The 25,445-nt window shown below is 47.6% G+C and overlaps 1 protein-coding gene and 1 long non-coding RNA gene across 4 annotated transcripts in view; one reads left to right on the top strand and one right to left on the bottom strand.

Annotated features, from left to right (window-relative positions):
- Positions 1–4,066: 4,066 nt before the first annotated feature.
- Positions 4,067–25,445, top strand: part of cntnap5b (contactin associated protein family member 5b) — a 65,135-nt gene continuing 43,756 nt past the window's right edge. The window contains exons 1-4 of one of the 3 annotated variants that reach the window (XM_081706186.1): positions 4,067–4,412; positions 19,138–19,248; positions 20,229–20,422; positions 23,688–23,835. In XM_081706186.1, coding sequence (XP_081562312.1) covers positions 4,337–4,412; positions 19,138–19,248; positions 20,229–20,422; positions 23,688–23,835 — 529 coding nt within the window. In that variant the 5' untranslated portion in view covers positions 4,067–4,336. Of the gene's footprint in view, positions 4,413–11,151; positions 11,376–19,137; positions 19,249–20,228; positions 20,423–23,687; positions 23,836–25,445 lie in introns of those variants that run through there. The other 2 variants (XM_081706185.1, XM_081706187.1) reach the window with 2 other exon arrangements.
- Positions 11,282–23,693, bottom strand: LOC145653194 (uncharacterized). The gene is made up of 4 exons (XR_014119547.1): positions 22,906–23,693; positions 18,507–18,668; positions 18,099–18,177; positions 11,282–13,617 (listed from the first exon to the last, which is right to left on the bottom strand). It is a non-coding gene; the product is annotated as an uncharacterized LOC145653194 (long non-coding RNA).

Genomic DNA, 25,445 nt, shown 5'->3' with positions numbered 1-25,445 from the left:
GTGCCGAGCGTTCTTTCGGTCTGTCTCTCCGGTTACCAACCCACTTCGCTACCCCACTCTCTGTTTCAGCCCTATCTGCCATGTCTGTGTCGTAGGACTGATCGTTTGGATCTGTAGCTCTCACACTGACTCTTCAGTTTCCTCCTTACCTGGCCCTTATGTTTTGATTGTCCTTTCTCTGGCTTTGGACCTCTTCCTGTTCTGGATAATCCAACCACACACACACACACACACACATACAGACACACACACACACACACACACACACAAACAGCCGTGTCCGTTTCCTAACACTCCGGATTCGCACGCCCTGCTTCTGCGCCACAGTCTATGAGGTCTCGCCTCTGGTCCTGCCAACTCAGGCCTAAATTCTGCCCTCCCAACCCCTGTGATGTGCATTTTTGTATTTCAGTTTGCATACATCTGTTGTTTCTGCTGTTGCTGTTCTTTTTTTCGCAACTTGGGCCACCCGTAATAACAGGCCTCTGCAGAATCTCTACTAATAAAGCATAAAAAATGAAGACGCTGTCCTGGAGTGGCGCGGTGTCCACGGAACGTCTAGAAGGGAGATGTTTCCGGAGTGTAATGGCAAACAGCGAGCAGGTGTAATGGCCTTATTAGGCTGCAATGATAAATAATGTGGCTCTTACACCCAAAAGGCACTACGGCTGGAATCCCATCAACCCTAAGCAACCGAATCTTATATCTAGCATGGCCAATTACGCAGACCTGTCTGCATGGAATGAAGGGAAAAAAAACCCTAACTCAGCTCCAGCATGTACCATACTGAGGTCCACTGATTTACAGTCTGGTCCCAGGGCAGGCCGGTCTCTGACCGCTGGAAATTTTGCTGGAATCTGTCGGGAGAAGTTACGAGAGGAGGTATTCTAATACGAGACTAGGGCGGCAGGAGAGGTTGGCGGAGCTTCCTGTACCCTCCTGGGTCCCTCGGACCGCACGGGACAGGCCGGCACATACGCACGCACACAGGGTGCAACGTGTCGCCCCTCTGATCTCCGCGACACACCGACAGCCACATGCCGATACTCCGAGCCCCCGAGAACAAGCGCCGTATCGGGTTTCTTTGGGCTCTCTCCTCCTGCTCCCTCACGTTCCGAGACGGAATGAACAGACCTCTGAAGGACGATTTGTTCGGTCTCCTCTCGTCTCTCTCACACAGGCCTGTCGCCCCACCGTAGGAGGCACGCGCTGATGCTTTGTGGGTAACGTGTGTACGAATTTAAAGCACGGTACTGACCTTTTCAAAACCGAGGGGGAAAAAAAGATGATCGTCGGATGGCGGTGTTAATCTGATTTCCTTAGCGATAATGATAACGCCGCATTTCTGACCTCGGCGAATCACGCGCTGCCGTCTAACTTACTGTCACAGCGAGTGGCTCTGATGGTTTTAGCCGGCCCACCAATCGGCCGGCAGATACAGTAGAGGAGGGAGGCTGGACTTTCATCTGGATGAATAGGCTTGCTTGATGAAGTCCAGGGATAATGAAAACCTCGGTGCATGCATTGAACAACTTAATATTTGATGAGTAAAGAGAGCCAAGAGAAAGGGAGAGAGAGAAAGAGATTGAGAGAGGGAGAGAGAGAAAGATTGAGAGAGGGAGAGAGAGAAAGATTGAGAGAGGGGGAGAGAAAGAGACACAGAGAATAGAAGATAAACAAAGGAGAAATACCATCCTAAATATGTAATTAATAAGTAATGTCATTAGTAATTTATTTATTCTTGGTCTTGCTTTTCAATTCTTGGCTGTGTGTGGATTCACCTTTGTTAAAGATGCAGGGTAAGTGTTTGGTTTTTTTTCATTCATTCCTCCTTTTAGCTTCTTTTATGAAAACGTGCTACCAGATTACAGTCTGCTCCTCTCTACAGGCTACATACAGACTACACAGTTTCCTTCTCCTGAGACTGCGTGACACCAGTCTGGCCTCCCTCTGGGTTATTGCACACGTGTTACGGAATGACATCGGACGCATCCCGCGCCACTGGGAATGGAAGATCACTGGGTGTAGGCTGAGAAGAGTGTCGCTGTTGTTTTGCCCACAGTCTGTGTCTCTTCGCCAGGTTCCGCCCACTATTCGGCGGTCCGGCGGGCCCTAGCCTGGGGGGTGGGCGGCGTGGGGACCCCCGTGCGCTTCCTATGCGATGCGAGCAGCTAGTCACGGCGTCCTTCCGAGCGCACGCGCGGCATTGACCGGGACGGCCCGGACGCCGTTGTGTGGGCGAGCTTAGCTGCTCTGTTCTACATGCAGCATCATTGCCGTAAGTCTGTTCAGCATCACGTCACACGTGTTACTTACCGGACTTTTCACCAGTATAAGGGGTGAGCGGCGGGTGACAGAAGGGGTCAGATGCAAAATCTGAAGAGTAAAGAGGGAGAAATTACATTTCTGGGGAAAATCTGAGCAAAATATTTCGGTTTGAGCCCCAACAGCACAATGAAAAAGAAATCAAGTGAAAATAATAAATAAAAAAAAAAGTCCAGCCATGCCCATAAATATTTTACTGTTTATCCAGCCTTGTTTGTGGCACCTGTATAATTCAAACTCCATGGCCTGTCTGAAGGACCAGGCAGAAGAGACAGAGAGGGAGAGAGGGATGAACAGTGGAAGATGAGGAGGAGGGAGAACGAGGAGAAGATGGACAGAGCGCGGGAGAGAGAGGGAGGACCAGGGCGATGTTGAGAGAGGGATGAGGGAGAAGCAGAGAGAGAAAGAGAGAGGGGCGCACCCAGGTGCGGAGGCGAGGCCCTGATGCATGCTGGGGCTTTTACCGCGGCCTCGGGCAGGAAACCGACCTGCAGGGAGGGGGTCAGGACGCGCTCGCATCGAGACACGGCGTGACTCCGAGGCTCTGTCGTGCCGAAACGCAGAGTCACGGAACGAGGCGCCGGCATCACCTGACTAAAGGAATAAGGCTCATGCCATTCCTATTAATGAGGCCATAGAGACCTACAGGCCAGAATGCCTTCGCCTGACTGTACATGCACCGTATACTGGCATTTACATTTACGGCATTTGGCAGACCCCCTATCCACAGTGTTTGATATGGCAGGCACACACACACACACAAACACACACACACACACACAGAGGACTGTTTGCACATTGTTGAGCTGTAGGTGGTCATGCATCACTGTGCTCATCCACAGATGCAGTGTGTGTGAAATTCTGTGCCGCTTGAATGGAGGACGTTATTGCCCCCTGTCCAAATGATCTTTGGAATTACAGTTTTAATCTGGATTACTATAATCCAAAACCCGGCACATGCCTTTGTTCTGCCGTGATCGTTTCAACTAACAGTGATTACTGTAAAGTTTTAAAAAGTATGCCGTTGCATTAAATGCCAAGAGTGTTTTAATCTAGAGAGGGATAAAAAATAAACTGTGATGGAACTCGTTTAATACAAGAGCCCACATATGTTTATTAAAAGGACAATTTAGTAATTTGGGATTTGATTAAAATCAGGTAAAGGGAATTGTAATGAGGTTTTTTCAGTCAGATTTTCTGCATATCTCTTGCTGTTAATTAGTGATAAAATAGACACATTAAAATATAAATCAAAGATATTTTACATAGTCATTCAACTAAGGTTCGGCAGGTGTGTTGTTACATCTCTGCGATCTGATTACAGAACCAGTGGAGACGGAAGCCGCAGCATTTATATCTACAAACGACGTATTCTCTTCTTTTTTGGACTTTTTGGATGCGTCTAGTACAATAAAGTGTTGGAGGTTACCGTTGGAGGACTCTTTTTAGATGGCATCCGTTATACAGAAAGGACTGCGAGGATGGGGCGACCCTACAATGAACAGCTCTGAATAAACATTAATACATTATTAGGCTACTATTGATAAATATACTCAAGCTTTTAGCGTGTGTGTCCCCCCCCCCCCCCCCCCGGTGGCCTAACGGAAATCTGTGTGTGTGTGTGTGTGTGTGTGTGTGTGCGTCTGTGTGCGCGCTCGCGTGAGTGCGTGCGTGCGTGCGTGCGTGTATATTAATCGCGGAACAAGCTACCCTTAAACATACCAAGCAGCCTCGCCATGTAGGCGTTATGCAATGTAAAAACTTCGCTGGCCACTCGCTGGCCCGGTAGCGTCGGGGTGTGCTTGCGCGTCGTTTCTGTGGGAGAAACGTGTGTCTTTAAGAGCGGCTAAGAGGTGGGGGAGTGTCTCTGCCGTTTCATCACCGGCGAGAATAGCTCGCGGGTAGAGCGCATAGGAGGCACGGGAACCGAAACAGTCCGAGACGCCGGCGCGCTTTGGAGCTATTGGGGGATATTGCGCAACTCTGGATAAAAAGCCGTGATTTGGAGACGATGGCTCTGCTCGGTGTCCGCGCGCTCACCGTCACGGTCCTGTGCGCGTTCCGTTCCACGCTGGCCGCGAACAACTGTGAGTAACTCCGTAGTTTCTCCGCTGTCGTCCGGCAGCCAGAGCATTGCTTGCACCCTAGGCGCTGTATGCTTTATGCCTCATGTCCACGGTGCCACCTGGCAACTCGCCTGTCTCTGCACACGCAGTTTTCGCCGTTGTCTTTTAGGAACAGTTGCGTGTGCGTATTCAGGCGAGCCTCCATCCTAATTTCCCATAGCTACTGGTCGCCAACCAGTAACAACTGTTCCATATGTAATATGGGTAGCTTACATGTGCGGGAGGGATTCATTTCTCCACCAACGCAAATGTGGGCCGTTTCAGAAGTCTTGACTAATAAAGATTGATGAGAGTTTGCGTTCCAGCATGTGTGACAGACCAACGTGACGCAGATATAAGACCTTGTAACCACGGGGTGGGTGTGTAAAGGTGTTCCCATTGACACGGGCATCTGCGCCCTGATTAAAGTTTGACACATGACCAATATAGCGTACATTTCATTCGCGCGTTTCGGTGGAAACGTTTTTTCAGGTTTGCTGTTTTTTTGTTTTTTTTCTGGATTTAAAAATTTTATTTATTTTAATTTTTATTTATTTATTTATTGGTGTTGTTATAAAGACAAGCGATAGTAGAAAAGTTGAAATTCCATAAGCAACAATGAAACCTGACATAAAGGAATTGGATGGATGGAATATTGTCGATATTAGATCGGTATTAGGAGTTATGTCATATCGTGTAAATGTTAAAATTCCTTCATTTCTCATCGTGAAGACTGTTGTTATTCACCGTTTGATTGTAAGAGCCAGGCTACGTTTTGGTGACTTCATTGTGCGTCGGTATTTCTACGACACCACCAGGGGGCGCTGTTTTCCCATATAGCCGCCGATGGGGACCACATCATTAGTATATGGAATCAAGTTTCCAAACCCCACACGACGCCTCTGCTCAGCTGCGCTAATTAAGACGTAGTAAGTAATTAAGTAAGGAATGATGTAAGGAAGAGCCTCGTGCCTTGTTTTTTTAGAATGTTAAGCTACCAATATTTCGTTGTATTAGTCATGCTATTTTGACAGGGTTTTCCTCTTGTTAAAATAATGAGTTGTTAAATGGATAAATATTAACACTAATGATTTTTTAATTTTTTTTAAAATAAGGCCCCATGTACAAACACAATATCCCGCACCGTATCACGCTGTCCGAACGAGGTCTTGTACTAGGAGCTGTGTTAAGTCTGGGCCCCTAAATGGTTCATTTTTGGAAAACCACGTCCTACTCGGAACCAACAGTGCATTGATGTGTAAACACACCGAACACATGGAAGATTCAGCACCGGTCAAAATTCCTCACCCTTGGCGTGACCCTCTCCTTTTGGGGTTAAGTACAGCATAATCCAGTGTAGCCCTGATCCCCTGTGTAGGAGCTCAGCTGACTTCTTGGGTCTCGGGGGGCTTCGTTCTGGTGCTGTGGTGTTCTCCGAGAAGCCCTCTGCCTCGTGCGATCAGTGCTGGGACCTGCCCCCTCATTATGCAAATCCTTCGCGCTGCATTGGAGCCCCATTCGAATATGCGCTCTTCTAATACGAGGCTCATAAATATGCATATGAAATAGTATATAGATACAAAGTGCTGGAGTCTGGTGTTCGCACTGCTAATGGAACGTGTCCTGGCCAATCAGATGGCTTGGATTTTTTTGAAAAGTGCAAGATCTGGGGTGATTTTTAAAGTGTTCCCGATCCACATCCTGCTTGGTGTGTGTGTGTGTGTGTGTGTGTGTGTGTGTGTGTGTGTGTATGCGCACACGTGAGTGCATGTGTATGTATGTGCATGTGTCTGTGTGCATATGTACATATGTGTGTGCGTATGTGTGTGCATGTATGTGTGTTTGTGTGTGTGTGATGCTTTTATGTGTCCCAGGCAATTAACAGCAAGTCTCTCTCATGAACTAAAACGTGTCTCTGCACATCAGTCATTAAATGAAATGACACTGAAGACAACAGTGCATTACAAGCTTGAAGCCATCTGTTGTGCTGAACTCGCCCAACACTACTACTGATATTTGCGCTAACTTACCTCCCTCATTATACACAGTTGCATGTGATTATGATTAACATACTGTTTTAAAACAACATATTGCAAAAGGATTTGGCTCCCATCTTACGATTAAAGCGCGTGTCTTACATTCCACTGACTCAGTATCAAACAGCTGGTGAGAAAAGGCAACTCCCACGACAGGAAGTGCACAGAAAGGCATGATGAGCTTCCCGTGCTAATACGAGACGGCTATGCATCGTGGGAAGGAGGAGAGGAGACCATTTGGGCTGGATGGGGCTCATTTTTAATGACCCAGCCCAGAAGTTTTGGTGGAACTAAAACTAGATCCAGATCTAAAACTAGATCTCGGCTACATCTAGATCCAGACCTAGTTTTTGATCTAGATCCGGATCTAGTTTTTTGATCCAGATCTGGATCTAGTTTTTCAATCTAGTTTATATATATATATATATATATATATATATATATATATATATATATATATATATATATATATAGAGAGAGAGAGAGAGAGAGAGAGAGAGAGAGAGAGAGAGAGAGAGATCCGGATCAAGTTTTTTTTATTATCTAGATCCGGACCCAGTTTTCGATCGAGATCCGGACCTAGTTTTTTTTTTAAAATATATATAGATCCGGACCCAGTTTTCGATCTAGATCCGGACCTAGTTTTCAATCTAGATCCGGACCTATTTTTTTTAATATATATATATATATATATATATATATATATATATATATATATATATATAATCTATTTTTTCCGATCTAGATCCGGACCCAGTTTTCGATCTAGATCCGGACCCAGTTTTTGCTCTAGATCTGGATCTCAGCTGGCATTTATGCGTTTATGATCATCTTGTTTCTGTCTGCTCGGACTAATGGCAGCTCTCTGCCTGTCTGCACCTGCCCCCCCCCCACCTCCCTCGTCTCTTTCTTGCCCTTTCTGGAAACGCCAAGGTTGCACAGTGCAGTAGATTATTGTGCAAGTCAATAATTGGCCCAATTTTGTCAGCACAAGTGTCAGATTTAATTTCAGCCCCAAACAAGAGGCAGATCTATAGTTGTTGCTTGAGTCTAACCTTAGTAGTTAAAGGCGCACCACACACACACACACACACACACACACACGTGGCCCCCCTCAACAAGAAAGCTGGCCCTACACATACGTCTTGTTTTGCCATTCACGTTCTTCTCGCAAACCAGACAACCTAACAAATGTGACGGGGCGTGGCTTGCTGCTGAGAGCACTTGCGGTGAACCTACGGTGATTGGTCGGTAATGGCGTGTTATGATTCATGATTGGTCTGTCTTGGCTGTTATGGCATGCACAGCTAATCAGAGTTGCTCTCCTGGACTCCTAATCCGGATGCCGGCATGGGAGTCAGGGTGCCCCTCTGCTTCAGGGGCGGTTAACGAGACGTGGGGATGTTGGGGTTCTTTCTTGTGTGATACGTCAGTGGGAGTACTCGTCTGTGCCAATATCTGAATGAAAACATTTTCCCAAAGGATTAAGAATCTCTTTTAAGTGCCCTTCTGGCAAAGCCTCTTGATTCTTCATCAGGTTTTGGCACCAACAGCGCTCGAAGGGACTGTTGACGCTGTTGCGTCGTGCGCACGCCGGCTGATTGTTTCGCTTGGCCCCTGGGCCCCGGCCTGCTTCCGCAACCCCCTCATTTAAGCAGGTAAAATTCACCCCGAATGATTTTCCCCATATCTAAACACCCTCGGTTATTGAAATATTGATGTCTGGGGGCTTGGCTGCTCCGCATCTGTCGAGGAGAGCAGCCTTCAGAACACACCAGCAGTACCACGTGCATTCTTTTACCTCGCGAACTCTGAGGCCGCGCGAGTTCTGCGCGATCTGGCCGGGACCGGATCTAGACTGTAACGGCAGCCCAATTAGCGGAGGCACCTTGGTGTGCCCTCGCGACGCGCGTGCTCTCTGGTTTAGAATCCGAGCGGAGCGCGCTCGCGCTCCTGGTGATTTGCATCCCGCACGGGCGGCTCCCCTCGCTGGCTGCCTGTCCGGGTGTGCGCGCGGCGCGAAGGAAGACCACGCCAGTGCTGTAAATAACTGCGCGAGGGAAGAGCGCACAGGTGGCTACGCCGGTGGCTTCTGCATCCATCTCCGTCTCCACCTGCCTTTGCTCATCCACCTGCTCCGTCCGCCACTGTGACAGTGTGCTTGTGTGCGTGTGTGTGTGTGTATGTAAGAGAGAGAGAGAGAGAGAGAGAGAGAGAGAGAGAGAGAGAGAGAGAGAGAGAGAGAGAAATGTGTTAACTTGCGAGTTGGAGATGTTCTTAAACCCAAGCCCAAAATAGAACTCATCTATTCCCATCTACTCTAACTGTGACTCGAACATCTGAAGACATGCAAGGCTACACTGCTATCTTACCATTTTCCATAAAAACGATAACTATCTGTGTTTTTGTAATCTTTTGTGTCTGGTGAGAAGCTTTCAGTTTTATCGGCGAGTCTGGGCTATGCATGATTACAGGAAACAGCTATTTTAATAAGGTAGTGGTTGAAAAGCAGTGAAGCTATCTTTTAAGACATTGTTTGTGCGTGCGCGTGTGTTATTTGCTTGCACGCTTTTATGTGTATTATGCCACCATGGAAACATTACATGTATAACACGAGTATAACATAATATCGTGCACAGTCAAACCACACGTGCAAGTTCGCTTTAAAGTTGTATGTTAAACCATTTTTGAATGTAAATAAACTGAATTAGTGCATCATGCAAATATAAATTTCATTGCACAGTTGTATATTGTATGCCTAATGCCTACGCATAATATCATATTATTATATGGAACCTAAAAAAGAACGACTGACAGTTTTGCGGTTGGCATCTATATGCTCTGTGTACATACGTGTCGCCGCTGTGTATGCGTGCACTGCTTTGCATATGTCCGGGTATGTTCGCGTGCGTCGGCGTGTGGCTTGTGCTTTAACTGCGTGTGTACAAACCTGGGCCTTATTTACCGCGCGCAGGCGGAACCGACGGCTCGGACCGGGCCGCCTCGCGCCTCCAAACGAAGCGCTGTGCGCTGCAAAAACAAACAGGCCTTGAGAAACATGCCAGCGCGCGATAATTGGATTTACAGCACAGGTGCCGTAGCGCGCAGATGGCTTCGCGCTCGCAGAGATGAAGAAAAGCCATGCAGAAAAGCAAACTGCTGTCTGCAGAGTTCTGTGGGGTTTTTTTTTGTTTTTTTTTGAGCGTTAAGTGTAGATGCTTTTGCAGCCCAGGCGGATATCTGCCGATTGGACAAGAGCTGCGGTAGAATCACGTTCCGAAACAAATCAGAAGTGTAACAGACTTAAATCACCAATCAGCATGTTTGTAAGCGAAAACAAACACTATCTGACGCCTACTCAGAGCATAAACAACAACAAACAAATTTCGAGGTCTACGTTGAAATGAGCAAAAAACTATAAATCATCTGGCTAATTAATAACCATTCTGAAAGAAACGGCTGTAGCGTGTTCAGAACAAATCCAACAATCGGCTATGAAAAATGTGGGGAAAAAATTAAATTCCCATGTGAAGTCCCAAAAAGGAAGCTCAAATCCTCTTCAAAGATGACATTTCCGTGAGGGAATCTGACCTTAGAACAAGCATGTGCAGTTCTTAACGAAGCTTAGGAGTAACGCTCTTACGCGACAAGCATTTTTCTGGATAACGTGAGAGACATCCACGTGAGCAGATACACCCTAGGCTGTCTTCGGGTCGACGGCTCCTTGGAGCGCCCCGAGGGATGGCTGGACCCCCGGGTCTGTGCCCTTCGAAGCGGAGGGGCCGGAGTGAGGGTGTGGATCCGCCCTTTGTGCACGGTTCATACCTCATGCAGACATGGTGCACAGCTTTCCCAGGAGCTGTCTCTCTTCCCAGGAGTTGTGTCTCTTCCCTGGGGCGAGCTCTGCATATCGCTGCAAACTCGATCAGCCTCAACCTGAGTGGCAGTCATAGGACCCTCTGCAATGCTTCTCCAAACAACGACTGTTTGATTTTAGGGATTTCTTCACACGATTATTTCACTGTACTTCATATTAATTCTTTTCCATTAGCAATTTTGACTTGCCTATGGTCCAATGTTTGCACGGATGTATGGATAGTTATTACGGTTGTATGAAAATTCAGATCTGAATAGCTGGAAGAATAGCTAGTAGAATTAATCTCTGTGTTATAAATTACTTGTATACCATGTATAAAACTTGTATACCACTTTTTTATATTTTTATTTATATTTATATATAAATTGAAATGAACTGTTATATCTCCTGCTCCTAACCATTTATAGAGTAAAATGTTCCTTTCTTCAACGAATGTGGCTGAAAGCAATTTTTCAATTATCATCACTACAACTTGCGTTGAGTTTGTGTGCATGTCTGTGCATGTCTGTGTGTGTGTGAGTGTGTGTGTGTGTATACAAATCCCGGTGCTTCCGTCCTGGTTCTCCCCTGCACCACGTTGCATCAGCACTCACTGTCCCCGGCGAGCGCGTACGCAACGAGGTCACGGCTAATCCCGCATCCGCGCGTAGGACGTCCACGCCGTCTGCAGCGCTCCGCGTTTTAATTACCCCGTCCCGCTCCTGGAACAGGAGGCGCGGTAAGCGCATGCCATCACCTAACACCCCCCCCCCTCCCCCCGTTGCGCCAGCAGAGGGAAGGTGGAAGAGGGTGCTGCGCGTACGTCCCGGCAGCGCGTGCCCCGTAAAACGACGTTCTCGGCCGAACCCTGTTAAATCCACGGGGCTTTGGGTGGATTAGAGTGTTCGGAGCGCAGCGGGAGCCTGCCGGGGGCGTGGGCGGGTGCGGAGGACGCGGCCGGAATGTCAATGCGGGAGCGCCGGAGCAGCGCGGGGCGTGTGAAAGGGGAAGAGGAGCGCGGAGGCCCGTCCGCGCACGCCGCGCGGGGCTCAGGTGTGGCCCCGTGCCGTCTCCGCACGCCGGAAAGCCGGAGCGTGGCGATGAAAAATGCATGAGTGTCTTGACTGTCTACGCCGTCTGGAGGAGTGTTACTTGTGACCGTTTCTCTCACTCTCTCTCTTCCTTCGCTCTATATTTCTCCCCCTCTCCCCCTCTCGCTCCCTCCATCTCCAAACCCCCCACCGGTCCGTTTGTCTAAACTGCTGACCTGGTCTGAAGGCGATAATGCCTCTTAGTCTGTGTAGTAGGAGTTCTCCTTAGCCCGGCTTGGACATGGTGGGGTTCCATTAGGGGGGCTGGTCCCTGAGATGGCCAGCCGGGTTCCGAACTGGAAGGGCTCCGTTAGGGGGCGTCTGGGACTAAATCGGACCGACAGCACCTGCTCGGCAGAAGAGGAATTCGGGTTAGCTTCGGGTCATTGGCCGTTCCCTTCCAGCGTTACCTGGGACTGATTCTTTTGTCCACGGTCACGCTCAAATAGAAGACAGGCATGCACTGCACGTCTGTCTGCCTGCCTGCCCGCTTTTAAAATATGGGTATAGAGACTTTGTGGGTTTCCTTGTTCGCTAATGATGTTTTTTGTGGCTGTAAATGTGTCTGTGTGTGTCTGTTTGTTGTTGTGTGTGTGTATATGTGTGTGTTTAGCCTTCAGTACTGGCTTTTATATCTGCTTTAATACTTTGCATTGTAGGTCTTGTCTAAAGCTCCACATAGACCACATAGACCACACACACACACACACACACACACATACAGACAAATGCAGCTAAGTGCACCACATCCTGTCAACAACAGTATTTATAACACACAGAGAGCAGCTGTCTCAGCGAGCTGAAGAAATTGCCTCGGGCAGACACACCTTCTTATCCCTCTTCTGCCGTCCCCTTCATTAATATGCATGTGTAGGGGCAGGGCTATGCATACCGCTGTGCTACGGCAGCTTGTAGAAAGGCGAGGCATGCAAATAACTTCCACCGGCTATTGGGGAGCTTCTACAAATTGCTGTTTTGCAGGTTAAGTGCACACCACTGCAAACACGGTTTACGTATGCGCAGCCGGCCCCAGTCACTGGACATGCGGGGGTCTGGCTGACTCCTCAACAGCTTGTTGAGCTTGGGAAGGTCTCGGTAATTTGCCGATACCTTTAATCATGTGGGCTGTGGAAGGGAATTCATTGGAAGATCTGTGAAAATCATATAAAATTGTGTATGTGTTTCAATATGTCGGTGATATATAAAACATTCATTTTTAAACACATTTATGCTCTCTCATTACCGTAATATGTTTCATATTTTAATATCATGTATGAAGCATGATATGAACATGCACATTTTTGTATAAAATGGTCTGTACCACACCTTTTGGTTTTTTTTAAAGCTGCCAAACAGCCGCAAAATGAATTCACCCGCCATCCAAACCTTTCTCTGAAGCCCCTCCCTCCAAAGACACGTCTTTTTTATGTCTCGAGGCAGCTACTTTAATGATAGATAGTAGGAAGCAAAAAAACACCCAAACTGAAGTGTCCTTCCTTACCACAGCTTTAGGTATTTTACGTGGTATATGTCATTCTCTCGCATATGGGATAACATAGAGAATGAACTGGGATTGAGACCCAGGGGGCTTGCAATGATTACTTGACTGCGTTTTGCTACCTGGTGGTTATTGGAGGAGGGTTTGCCTTCAGCACAAATAGTCTTAAAGACAACGACCCACTCAGGGGCCATAGTTCAAACACCACCCACCGCTACAACCCACTCAGAGGCCATAGTTCAAACACCACCCACCGCTACAACCCACTCAGGGGCCATAGTTCAAACACCACCCACCACTACAACCCAGTCAGGGGCCATAGTTCAAACACCACCCTCTGCTACAAAGGCAGCGTGGCTCAACCCTCCAACCCCTCCGTCAACTCAGATGGAACGACGATCGGGCACCACACGGCGCAGCTGGGATTCGAACCCGCCCGCAGACGGCATCGAGAGGTCTGCGGCGAGTGAGCCCTCCGAGTGTGACGAGGGAGCGATGGGGGAAAAGCGGCGCGTGAGTTTGACTCCCGGAGGCTCTGGAGAAACGTGACGGAGAGGGGAACGCGGAATGAATGACAAAGAGGTCCGCTGTCTGGTGCAGCTGTAGATAGCGTGTGCTTAGCCCCCCCGGCAAGCTGCTTCTCCTTTCTTCGCGTGCGGATGACGAACTCACTGTATTGTCTTCTCTTGGAAAGCTCACCATGTCACTGCGATTAAAAAAACAACAACAAAAAAACAATAACGAACATAAATAAACAGATTGCAGTGGACCGTTTTGGCTTCGCGGGCCGAGCGTATGTCGGTTAACCCCTGCCCTCCATTACCTGCGGTTACAGTGTTAATGCCGGTTTGCGTCGCCTGCGTTAATCTCCGGGGTGTGCTCAGCTGGCCTGCACAAATGAATCTGGCGGTACGGTCCATGACTGGCTGGACCCGAGCGTGTTACGTGAGTATGACCCTAATGCACGGTCGTAAGAGACTTGTATAAGGGGGATTGTCACTTCCGTCCATCTGCACATCTCCGAGTAACTGCCTGCTCTAAACGCGGACTCAAACTGACAGTTTTACTGCTGACTTCGAGGTCCTGAAGTGCACCAGGTACAGCAGGTAGGGCGAGGGCGCTAACAGTGCCAGGGTTCCGTTCCCAGGATACACTCATACTGTCATACTGATGTATGTAAGTTGCTGTGGATAAGAGAGCTTGCCAAATGCTGTAAATATAATAAACAATTTAAACTTCGTGGGCTCCCTGGCCTGGAGTTTGAGAAGCCTTCTGCTGCTCTGTTGGCGTGTAAAACCCTCGTTTCAGATCTCCACGTTTATCTCAGCTCCATAACGCGGTGTGCTCGGCCGACCCAGCAAACATGAACCCTCAAAAAAACAAAAAAAACTAAACCCAACCCTGCTTTCACCATGAACCTGAACAGGGTAAGACTCCCTTCAAGTGCTGGCAGTTGCCTTTAGAATGCTTAAAACAGAACTGACAAACCGTGTAATGCAGCGAAGGAGAGGCTGTGCACCGCTCACACGTCCAAACCGGAGTGCAAATTCCAAAATCTTTATATTCTACCCGAAAGCAATATGTCAGCACGGTTAGTGGCCCGAATACAATACGCCACTCATCGAACGGTGCGTTAAAGTACGCACGTGACGTGCTTCTTTCGGGGAAATTCTGAAGTGTGCAATTGCCACTCAGTCCATAAGTTATCCCAAAATCCTGCTGGAGCCGAAGGGCCGTTCGAGACCGATGGAAGCGATTTAAAAATAGCAGAAGGCAGACAGCAGGCGCATTACAAGTGTGACCAGCTCCAGCGCCGAGCAGGGCGTTTGTGTACAACGCCGAACAGGAATGGCTCTTCTGCGAACTACAAACCCATTACGTCTGTCATGTTGACACGCTGAGGCGAATTAAAATTCATGTTGGCGAGACAGCTTTCACTAGCTACCTGTCATTGGACTGGCTAGCCACTACATTTAATTAAGTCGTCTCAACTTGTCAACAGTGGTACTGAGAGGAAAAAGGCGTGTGACATCTTAAGTATAAAAACAGATCAGAGGGGAGAGGAAGCATGGTGATGGTGGTGTACCTGGCAGTGTGTTAGTGTGCAGCTCAAATACATATTAGCTGTTCAATAACCTTTTGAATCAAATCCATTGCACACTACTATAAAACGGTATCGTAACGCACTTTGTTTAGCACACGGTGTGTTCAGTGCACACTGCGTTCAGTACACAGTGTGTTTGTACACTGTGTTTAGCACACACTGTATTCAGTACACATCAAGCCATTCGAGGCGCTGAGAGTGTTTGCAGGAGGCCACTGTCTTGGTCTATTGTTTGTGGCAAAGCACTGGGATAGGCTGTAATGGGCCTTAACCCCACCGTCTCCACTAGTATAGGCTGTAATGGGCCTTAGCCCCGCCTTCTCCACTGGGATAGGCTGTAATGGGCCTTAGCCCCGCCTTCTCCACTGGGATAGGCTGTAATGGGCCTTAACCCCACCGTCTCCACTGGGATAGGCTGTAATGGGCCTTAGCCCCGCCTTCTCCACTGGGATAGGCTGTAATGGGCCTTAACCCCACCGTCTCCACTGGGATAGGCTGTAATGGGCCTTAGCCCCGCCTTCTCCACTGGGATAGGCTGTAATGGGCCTTAGCCCCGCCTTCTCCACTGGGACAGGCTGTAATGGGCCTTAACCCCACCGTCTCCACTGGGATAGGCTGTAATTGGCCTTAGCCCTGCTTTCTCCACTGGGATAGACTGTAATTGGCCTTAGCCCCACCTTCTCCACTGGGATAGGCTGTAATTGGCCTTAGCCCCGCTTTCTCCACTGGGATAGGCTGTAATTGGCCTTAGCCCCGCTTTCTCCACTGGGATAGGCTGTAATGGGCCTTAGCCCCGCCTTTTCCACTGGGATAGGCTGTAATGGACCTTAGCCCCACCGTCTCCACTGGGATATGGTGTAATAGGCCTTAGCCCCGCCTCCTCCACTGGGATAGGCTGTAATGGGCCTTAGCCCCGCCTCCTCCACTGGGATAGGCTGTAATGGGCCTTAGCCCCGCCTTCTCCACTGGACAACATTAGCATAATGTCACCGTCTTGGCTCATGCATACATATTTACGAGTCTCAGAAACAATACTTGCATGTACACGCACACAGATTATTCGCGTCGGGTCCAAGACCAATAGCATGAAACAGATCAAGGCTGTGTTCACGTCCTTACTGTCACACACACGGTTGGTGGGATTTCTGGGTTTTTGGTTTCGCCGATCATTGGTCAGACACGGCAGCCAAGATGTCAGGTGCCATGGGAGTACATGCCCCAGCCTTCGGTGGGGACAGCCTTCAGCGAGGACATCCTTTGGTGAGCCTCCGGTGGGGACAGCCCTCAGCGGGGAGAGTGCTCCCTGAATGGTGACTCCTCACTGTGTGTCCCCGTTTATCATGCTTAGCAAACCACAACCTCCCCTCTTAGGAACAAACACACGGCATCAATTTTTCAATTACTTTGATATTTTTTGGCATTTGTCATGCACCAGCTGGGGTTCTGTGAGCAATTACCAAAGGCACTGTAGCGTCAGGGACTTGTGGTGGGACAGCCCGCCATCTAACCTGTAGTGCACGAATTGCTGGCAAGAACACCCTCTATATAGCATACCTACATCAGAGAGGCTTCCAGTGTGTGTGTGTGCATGTTCTGGAGAAGCTGGGAGCCTTCTGAGATGTTTCTGATGTATCTCAGAGCCTAAGACAGAGCCACACAAGGGGCAGATTTACCCAGATTTACCCTTTAATCATGCCATTTTCACACACACACACACACACACACACACACACACCTCTTCTCCCTCTATCTTCCTTCCCCTCCACCAGATTCCCCCATTTGGAATCAATTTGCAAAACTAAAAGCAAAGTCATTTAATGTCAGACTTGTTCAAAAGGCTTTTGAAAGGTTAATTAGCTGAAAAATCGCTGCGGCCTGCACTAAAACGAAGACTCAGACGGCCTGTCTCTTCTTTCTCAATCTCCTGCCTTTTCCCTGCTGCCCTGTCACAGAGATTATAGTTCTGTGTGCTCCCACCAAATGACCATGTTTGTGCAATGAATTGTTGTATCATAGCCCATTAAGTGTGAGAGATCGCTACGAGTTGTTCTCCGTGATTAGAAGCCTAAAAAAGAAGGGCCACAGGGACTTCTACACGTGCCCGATAAAGTTGGGACGTCCGTAAAATATTCATTACGTTTTATTATGCATAACGATCAATCAGGGTGCAGTAGATCTACTTGTGACATTTTGTATTTTTGTCCAAACCAGCTTCCCGCAGCCTCCGATGGTGACAGCTCCCAGGGCATCCTGGGATTATGCGACTGGATTCAGGTCACATGGCAGTTACAATCAGCTGGGCTTGAACCCAGGGTGAAAGCTGAGTTCTCTGACAAGTGTGCTCCCCCTCCACTGCTGGGTAAAGTGAGGTCAGTCTACAGGTATACCAGAAAAACCCAAGCCTGTTAGTCACTTTAGATCAGTGAAGTCTGACCCAGGAAGTCCCAGGAAGGAGAATGAAGCGCGGCGAAGCAGCCTTCTGCCAATGTGCTGCAGTCGGCTGGAAGAAACTCCCAGATGCTGAGGTCCGCACAGGCGGTAACCATTTTCGAAAACCAACTGAAAACACTGTTCTCGCCTGCCTTTCAGAGCACTTTAGCTACGGCACTTTTTTACGGGCCTTCATTTTATGCACTTGATAGCTTATTATTCATATTTATTTTTATTTTTATATTTCTTTATAAATATAAAGACAATATAAAATATAACCACGAACACACATCCTGGTACCGGGGCAGGATGCAGGGCCCAGCCAGGGACAGCTGTGTGACAAGCCAGTGGAGGGCCTCCACAAAGTGGGGAGAAGGAGTTGCAACCGGAGCTACCATCGGGGGTGAGACAGGCTGGACCGGGAATGAGACCAGAGGGATGAGGACAGGAACCGGGACAGGAACAGGCACACTGACAGGGACAATCTCTGTGACCAGAACTAGGATAGGAGGCCAAGCAGGTGGGTCCGAGAAGTGGTGCCGGTCACGCTCCCTGCTGCAGGGCTCAACGAGAGGTTGACGATCTGGGATTCAGGTGTGGCGCAGCGCTAGGGATTGCTGGACCACCAGGACAGGGATAAGGCCGGATCTTACCCCTCCGTAACCTGCCGGATGTCGTCGTTGAAGTCCATCCAATACAGCGTCACCTTCATGAGAACGTTCGGCGCAGCTTCTTCGTCCACGATATTCCGTGACGAGGCAACGCAGGACACCAGCGCGAGTCGAAATATGCAGAAACAAAAGACGTTTAACGAAAACGAAAGTCAACGCGACACACAAAAACAAACGTAGCAAAAATACGGACACATAGAAGGGGGTCACAGTGTTGCTACAATAGTTACAAAAGTCTCATAAGATGCACAACGTGGTCACAATAACAGACAAGGAATGGGAGTAACGGTTATACACGCACTGGCATTAATACACACACTGACTGGGAAACGTTTAAAGTCCCATCACGTGGGAGAGGGTGTTGAGGAGGGGAGCGTGCCAGCAACTCACCTCTGTGTCTGCAAAGCACTATACAAACAGCCACAGACCAGAGCCCGCTCGCTGCTCTACCGTCTGCCAGCTCGCGAGCTTGTCGATGCTCTCCTTTTCTTGTCCGCGTGAACGGCGCTGCACGCGGATTACCGCCGGCTAATTGAAATCATTACTCCAAGCCTGCAAACATGACACACATCAAAACGTGTTGAGTCATTAAGTCAAACATAGAAGGAAGAAACAGAAACTCAGATTTAATTAAGTAGCGCGTTTCCATTTGAGTCAGTACAGTGGATCCTGTCACGCAGAGTAAACCGGAGCACTTTGAATTCCCATAAACTAGACATCCATTATGTTACAATGCATTACATTAAGCGAAATTATTTCCACCTGATGCACCAGACAATGGCAAAAACCTCACAGCGCTTAACGCTGTACCTCTCTGAGTGATGGCACAGATGTTGGATTAATTAATGATTTCATTTGTAATTCGCGGCGAGACTTCGCCTACTAAACCTTCCAATCTGGTGAAATCGAGTTTATATGTATATAGAGGAGCGAAATGAGTTAGAACCGAAGTGCTAACAGCGCAAGGTGTCGTTTCCGGGGACGTGCGACCACACTAATGTTGTGCCCTCTCCCTCTGCAGTGCACTGCAACGGCCCGCTGGTCTCCAGCTTGCCTCCTTCATCTTTCCAGAGCTCCTCTTCCTCCTCAGACAGCCAGTCGCTGCATCACGCCAAACTCAACCGGAGGGACGGTGAGTCAGCCGGTTTCACGCACAGATTAACGCGCACGCACGCACGCACGTGTGCGCCTCTGCCGTTGGAACCTCTTCAATAATTCATGTTCCTCCCCCTGGGTGAATTTTGCCTGCTCACTGAAACAATAGATTATGAGGTTCCGAGCGCCAATTTGCGTCAAACGTGATGCAAATACATTAAGACAGCAATATAGATCCGACATCTTGAATGCCAGTTTTAACAATTTCCATGAGCCAAACCCGAAAGGCGAAATGGGGTGTTCTCTTGCCAGAACTACAAGTGAGCAACCATGCTTTGGATTCTTCAAGTAGCAAATTGCCTTCCTCCCCTCAGATGGACTGGCCCGGGCCCGCCGGTGAAGTGACCTCGGCTGTATGGCCGGCATCACACCCGCTTGGTAATCTGACACCCCGCGCTAGGGAAAGCGGGTGGGCTGCAGGCGCGCGTGTGTGTCGTAGACCCGTGCGAGTTCACGGCGCTCGCTCTCCGTTAGTAAACTCGCTCGTGTGTTCTCCCGTTCAGAGGTTTATGCGCATAAAGTGTGCTAGCGACGTTACCGGCACGGCTGTCTTTCCAACCCACTGCACGCTGGCATGGACAGATAGCGCCAGAGTGTGGCTTTATGAAGAGTTTAGTTGGAACAGACAGGTTTAAAAAGAAAAGGGGAAAAAACATAGCTGGGAGTCTTGTCTCTAAGTGTCTGGCTGGAGGCTGAAAGGTTTCTTTTTAAGTCTAATTAAAAGTTGATGTTTTGCTAATGAAGGATTATATAATTCCTATTAAGATGTTTTCAACATTTTCAAACTGAACTGTGACATGATTCTCAGAGTTGACCTCATTATGTTTAATTAAAACGAACATGTTTTATATCTGCATGGGGTTGAGCACTATATCCTGGTTTGTTGTTTTGTTTCCACATCTCTATGTGTGTGTGTGTGTGTGTGTGTGTGTGTGTGTGTGTGTGTGTGTGTGTTAGGAGGTGGAGGTTGGATGCCCGAGCGCAAGGATCAACTGCCCTGGTTACAGGTGGACCTGCGGGAGAGGGTAGAGGTCACCGCCGTGGCAACGCAGGGACGTTTCGGGAGCTCTGACTGGGTGTCCAGCTACACGCTACTGTACAGCGACACAGGAAGTGCCTGGAAACAGTATAGGCAGGAAGATCACATAGGGGTGGGTCACTTCCTTCACCGCCCTCATTATGGTGATGCAGTGACATTGTACACTTCAGGCCAGACTGCTTCATATTAGGGATATACATAGTACATAGTAATGTAGTAATGGGTGTAGTAATACATAGTGGTGTAGTAATGGGTGTAGTAATACATAGTAATGTAGTAATGGATGTAGTAATGGGTGTAGTAATACATAGTAATGTAGTAATGGGTGTAGTAATGGGTGTAGTAATACATAGTGGTGTAGTAATGGGTGTAGTAATACATAGTGGTGTAGTGATGGGTGTAGTAATACATAGTAATGTAGTAATGGGCGTAGTAATGGGTTTAGTAATACATAGTAATGTAGTAATGGGTGTAGTAATACATAGTGGTGTAGTAATGGGTGTAGTAATACATAGTGGTGTAGTAATGGGTGTAGTAATACATAGTAATGTAGTAATGGATGTAGTAATGGGTGTAGTAATACATAGTAATGTAGTAATGGGTGTAGTAATACATAGTGGTGTAGTAATGGGTGTAGTAATACATAGTGGTGTAGTGATGGGTGTAGTAATACATAGTAATGTAGTAATGGGCGTAGTAATGGGTTTAGTAATACATAGTAATGTAGTAATGGGTGTAGTAATACATAGTGGTGTAGTAATGGGTGTAGTAATGCATAGTGGTGTAGTAATGGGTGTAGTAATACATAGTAATGTAGTAATGGATGTAGTAATGGGTGTAGTAATACATAGTAATGTAGTAATGGGTGTAGTAATGGGTGTAGTAATACATAGTGGTGTAGTAATGGGTGTAGTAATACATAGTGGTGTAGTGATGGGTGTAGTAATACATAGTAATGTAGTAATGGGTGTAGTAATGGGTTTAGTAATACATAGTAATGTAGTAATGGGTGTAATAATACATAGTGGTGTAGTAATGGGTGTAGTAATACATAGTAATGTAGTAATGGGTGTAGTGATAGGTGTAGTAATACATAGTAATGTAGTAATGGATGTAGTAATGGGTGTAGTAATACATAGTAATGTAGTAATGGGTGTAGTAATACATAGTAATGTAGTAATGGGTGTAGTAATGGGTGTAGTAATGGATGTAGTAATGGGTGTAGTAGTGGGTGTAGTAATACATAAAAGTTCAATGCAATTTTCATTTCTGAAGTCAAGATTTGTTTTGATTTTCTACATTTTATGTGTTAAAAATAAATTTTTGATTCATATACTATGCAACACTGGTTTATCTCAAAATAGTTTTACTTCAAAACAAAAGATCACAAAGGTGCATGTCTTTGTGCAAAAACCTACCGTATAAAACAGTGCAAGTCAGCTATAAACAATACAAGAAAACTAAGCTCTCATAAAAAAATCAAACAAAACACATATCAAACCTGATTTATCTGAAGGCCTTGGAACAAACAGAGAGGAGCGTAAACGGTGCCGTTTTAAATTCCCGACCAATTGTTTTGTTTTGATCAAATTTTTTGATCGACCCTTTACTGCATATGCTTGTCTAGGATATCATAAGTATACCTGTTGCATCTGTGTAAGATTTGAGATTTCACAGAGGGCCTAAGGGCTGTAGCATTGGTGTTACGCTTGTATTTCAGCGCAGAAACCAATAACGTTGAGGTATTTCTGAACTGAGGCAGGTATCGAGAAGCGGTGTGGACCCTAAACAAAGATTGGCATTGGACAGAGACGAGTTAGTTCGACTTCATTTGGCTTCATTTAATTTCTAACTATGTACAATGTGCAGTGTCTTTATAACGACTGTGCGGTGCTAGCGCTTGAACGTACCGCAGTGAAACGGAATGTGAAGGTCAGGTAAGGAGCTGAATTCCATTTATCTGGTTGTATTGATGTTCGGTCACCTCAGACTCTGCGTGCTTTTTGTGCACGTGTCCGTGGGACATTGTACGGTCTCCCCACACATAAAAGCTTGTTTGGCTGTACACCGATTCAACCCAGCTAGAATTACTTTTCCATCTTCCCCCACTCCACCACCAGCTTCGGTGGCTCTATTTTGACAACGTCGGAATCGATCTAGAGGGCCCCCGTGCCACTGGAGCCAGAGGTTACATCGCCCCCGTGTCGGGGGGCAAACAAACGGACTTCACTCTACTCTCTCCGGATCGATGGGAGCCATTTCAGGGCACGATCACCGCTTTGCTCTTTCCCAGCATGCCTGACACTGGGAGAGACAGCCGGGGCTGCTGTCAGCTCCGCAAACTCTCATCGCGCCTTAACCTGCAGAGAGCAGCTGAAGATGAGAGAGCAGTGGGGATGGGGGGATGGAGGAGCAGAGAGAGAGAGAGAGAGAGAGAGAGAGAGAGAATGGAGAGAGAAGAAAACAGAAAGAGAGGAAAACCGAGAAAAACAGAGAAAGAGAGAGCGGAAAACAGACTGAGAGGAAAATGGAGAGAGAGAGAGAGAGACAAACTGGCTAAAAAAGATCACGTGCCAACTCTTTGTACCATCTTACCTTGCTGAAGTAAAAGTGTCTACACCCTTCATCTCCATCTTCACTGGCAACAGAGTCACGCTAATTGTGTCAGTGGCATGTCTTTTACAGAGATCCCTTTGCAGACACAAAGCTGTTAATTGGACGGCGATGAAAAAGGCGGCAAAATGGGATTTCTTTTTTTTTTTTTATGGCATAATGGGCGTAACGGGGCGCCCTCGGGTCTTTCAAAGTCTGCTTATGCTGTTGAGCTTGAAGTGTGCCCCCCAGCTAGGCTAATGTTGTCAGACTTCCTCAGCATACCACTAACCTCCATCAGTAGCCTCGTTAGCGCTGGGCTAATCTGAAAGGACGCGGCTAATCTGAGCCGGCGTTGCTCAGAGCCGGCCCGCGAGCTGAAGGTAATTGTTAGCACGAGGGTCTGAATGGCGTTTAGTAGATGCATTTAGACGTAGCTGTCCAGTACTCTGCCGATAACGTGCTTTTGTCAGTCATACTGAGATACTCACTAGACTGCGAAGAATGCTAAAACAGGAGCGGCGTTTTACTTCTTTTACTTTGAGGGCTGTTTTCTTGCTTCTTTTTTTTTTTTCCTTCGCGAGCTTCAAAGTGGAAGGCGATGTACCTTGGAACTGTCTGTGCGTGTGGGAGTCTGAGACCAAGCCACATTAACCTGGCAAAATGAGATGAAAATAACGCGCTCACGACGGACGGCCTACCCGCAGATTGCTTAGCGCGGCTGCCCAGATGAAATCAATCATCCTGGTTTGTTTCTCTTTTCATTCTGCTTTCCCGGTCTATAGGTCTTCCCAGGAAACACCAATGCAGAAGGGGTGACCCATCACAAGCTGCCGCACTCCGTCAGAACGCGCTACCTACGTTTCCTGCCCCGGGGTTGGAGTTCGAAGGGCTGGATCGGGCTGAGGGTAGAGGCTTATGGCTGCTCCTACAGTGAGTCTGCACGCCGCCTCTGGCCTTAATACCATCTGATGCTCACTTAATCCAGACTAAACATAGATCTACTCCATCTGCTCACCTTGGGTAGCTGCCCTATTTGTTGAACCCATACATAAATTAAGTTCATTTTAGAACTGTTTTCATGCATCTGTAGTCTGTTGAGGTCCACCTTTCTTTTAAACACTAAATGCTACATGATCCTCACACAGAACAATGCACTGTATGTACTGAGAAAGGAGCTCAGTTTTATTCAAATTGCCTGGTGAGTCAAACTGAAGATTACAATTTCCAAACATGCAATCATTAATGTGAGATGTGTGAGAAGTGACATGACAACGCAGCCCAGTTTGGGTTCAAATGGTATTTCTGACATTACGAGGATGGCGTAGTGTGACATTTACCCAGAAAACAAAGAAAATCAATTGATTGCCGACGACCCATGCTGCCCTCTACAAACTGAAATATTTATAAAGGTTTCCTCGCTAGTCAATGCTCTGGGTAGCAGGTGCCCTTTCACACACACCCTAGGCCACCTTCATCTACCTAAATCCTAGCCATGACTGAGCCCAGAACTGACCTCAGATCAGTAAGAAAGGACACTCTGCCCTGGGTTCTCCTCTGTTGTTCACCCCATTTTCTTGCCATTCCCTCTTAAGCAGGTCTTATCCATTTGCGCACGGTGCCAAGCTTTACTAGGTCTGTCTGCTGTGAACTGGAGTGATGGGTATTGGTTTATGCTAGCTGACCTGATAGCTGTTTTCCTTTACGTCTAGCCGTTGGGTATAAAATTGGAGCCTTGGAAAAATAGCATTATGGAAGTCTGGCAGCAGGTGCAAGATGAACAGCTCTGAGTGTGTAAAGCGCTTCGAGGTGCGCGGCTCAGGGATGTCCCATTGTGCCAGGGATGTCCCATTGGGCCTTGAATTGTGGAATATCCAAAGGACATCGAGCCATAACACTGATGTTGAAAACAGATAAGCTAACGGTTTGGTTTTGCTCTGCTTGGTGTGACATCCATATGAGACTTGACAAACATGAACCAGGGATTCCTGTTGTAGTCCTACAGTCCTGTTCATACTGTAGTCTTGTATTCATGTTACTGCTGCAGTCCTGTAGTCCTGTTCTCCTGTAGACCTCTTCCTGAAGTAGTCCTGTTCCAGGAACAGTCCTATAGACATGTCCGTGCTATAGTTGCATAGCTCATGCAGTTCGTGGAGTCTCTTTTTTTCACGCTGGAGTCCTGAAAGTCTTGTTTTTGCTGGAGTCCTAAAGTGTTCTTTCCGCTTGTAGTCCTGTAGCGTGATTTCCTCAGCTCAGCAGCATGCCGCACATGTCTGGAGTAATCCGCCACACACGAGGCGCCCAGCCATGACCTGCCAAAACAGATCCCAATCGTACAGATCAACTGACAGTTCTTATATACTCCACCGAGTGTTCCGAATGACACTAGCACATAAAACGAGCGAGAGAGAAGACCACCCTCGGGAGAATGCGTGAGCGAGCGCACGTCGACGCAAACGAGACGTGACAGCTAGGAGACCATGTGGAGATTCAGCAAAAAGAAACTGCAGTTGCAAATGGGCTAAAGAGCATAAACATTGCAC

This window comes from Electrophorus electricus, chromosome 23, assembly GCF_041902795.1.
Source record: "Electrophorus electricus isolate QZ-2024a chromosome 23, ASM4190279v1, whole genome shotgun sequence".
Lineage (NCBI taxonomy): Eukaryota > Metazoa > Chordata > Actinopteri > Gymnotiformes > Gymnotidae > Electrophorus > Electrophorus electricus.
Note: the sequence above shows the minus strand (reverse complement) of the source record. Positions and strands in the feature narration are given on the sequence as shown.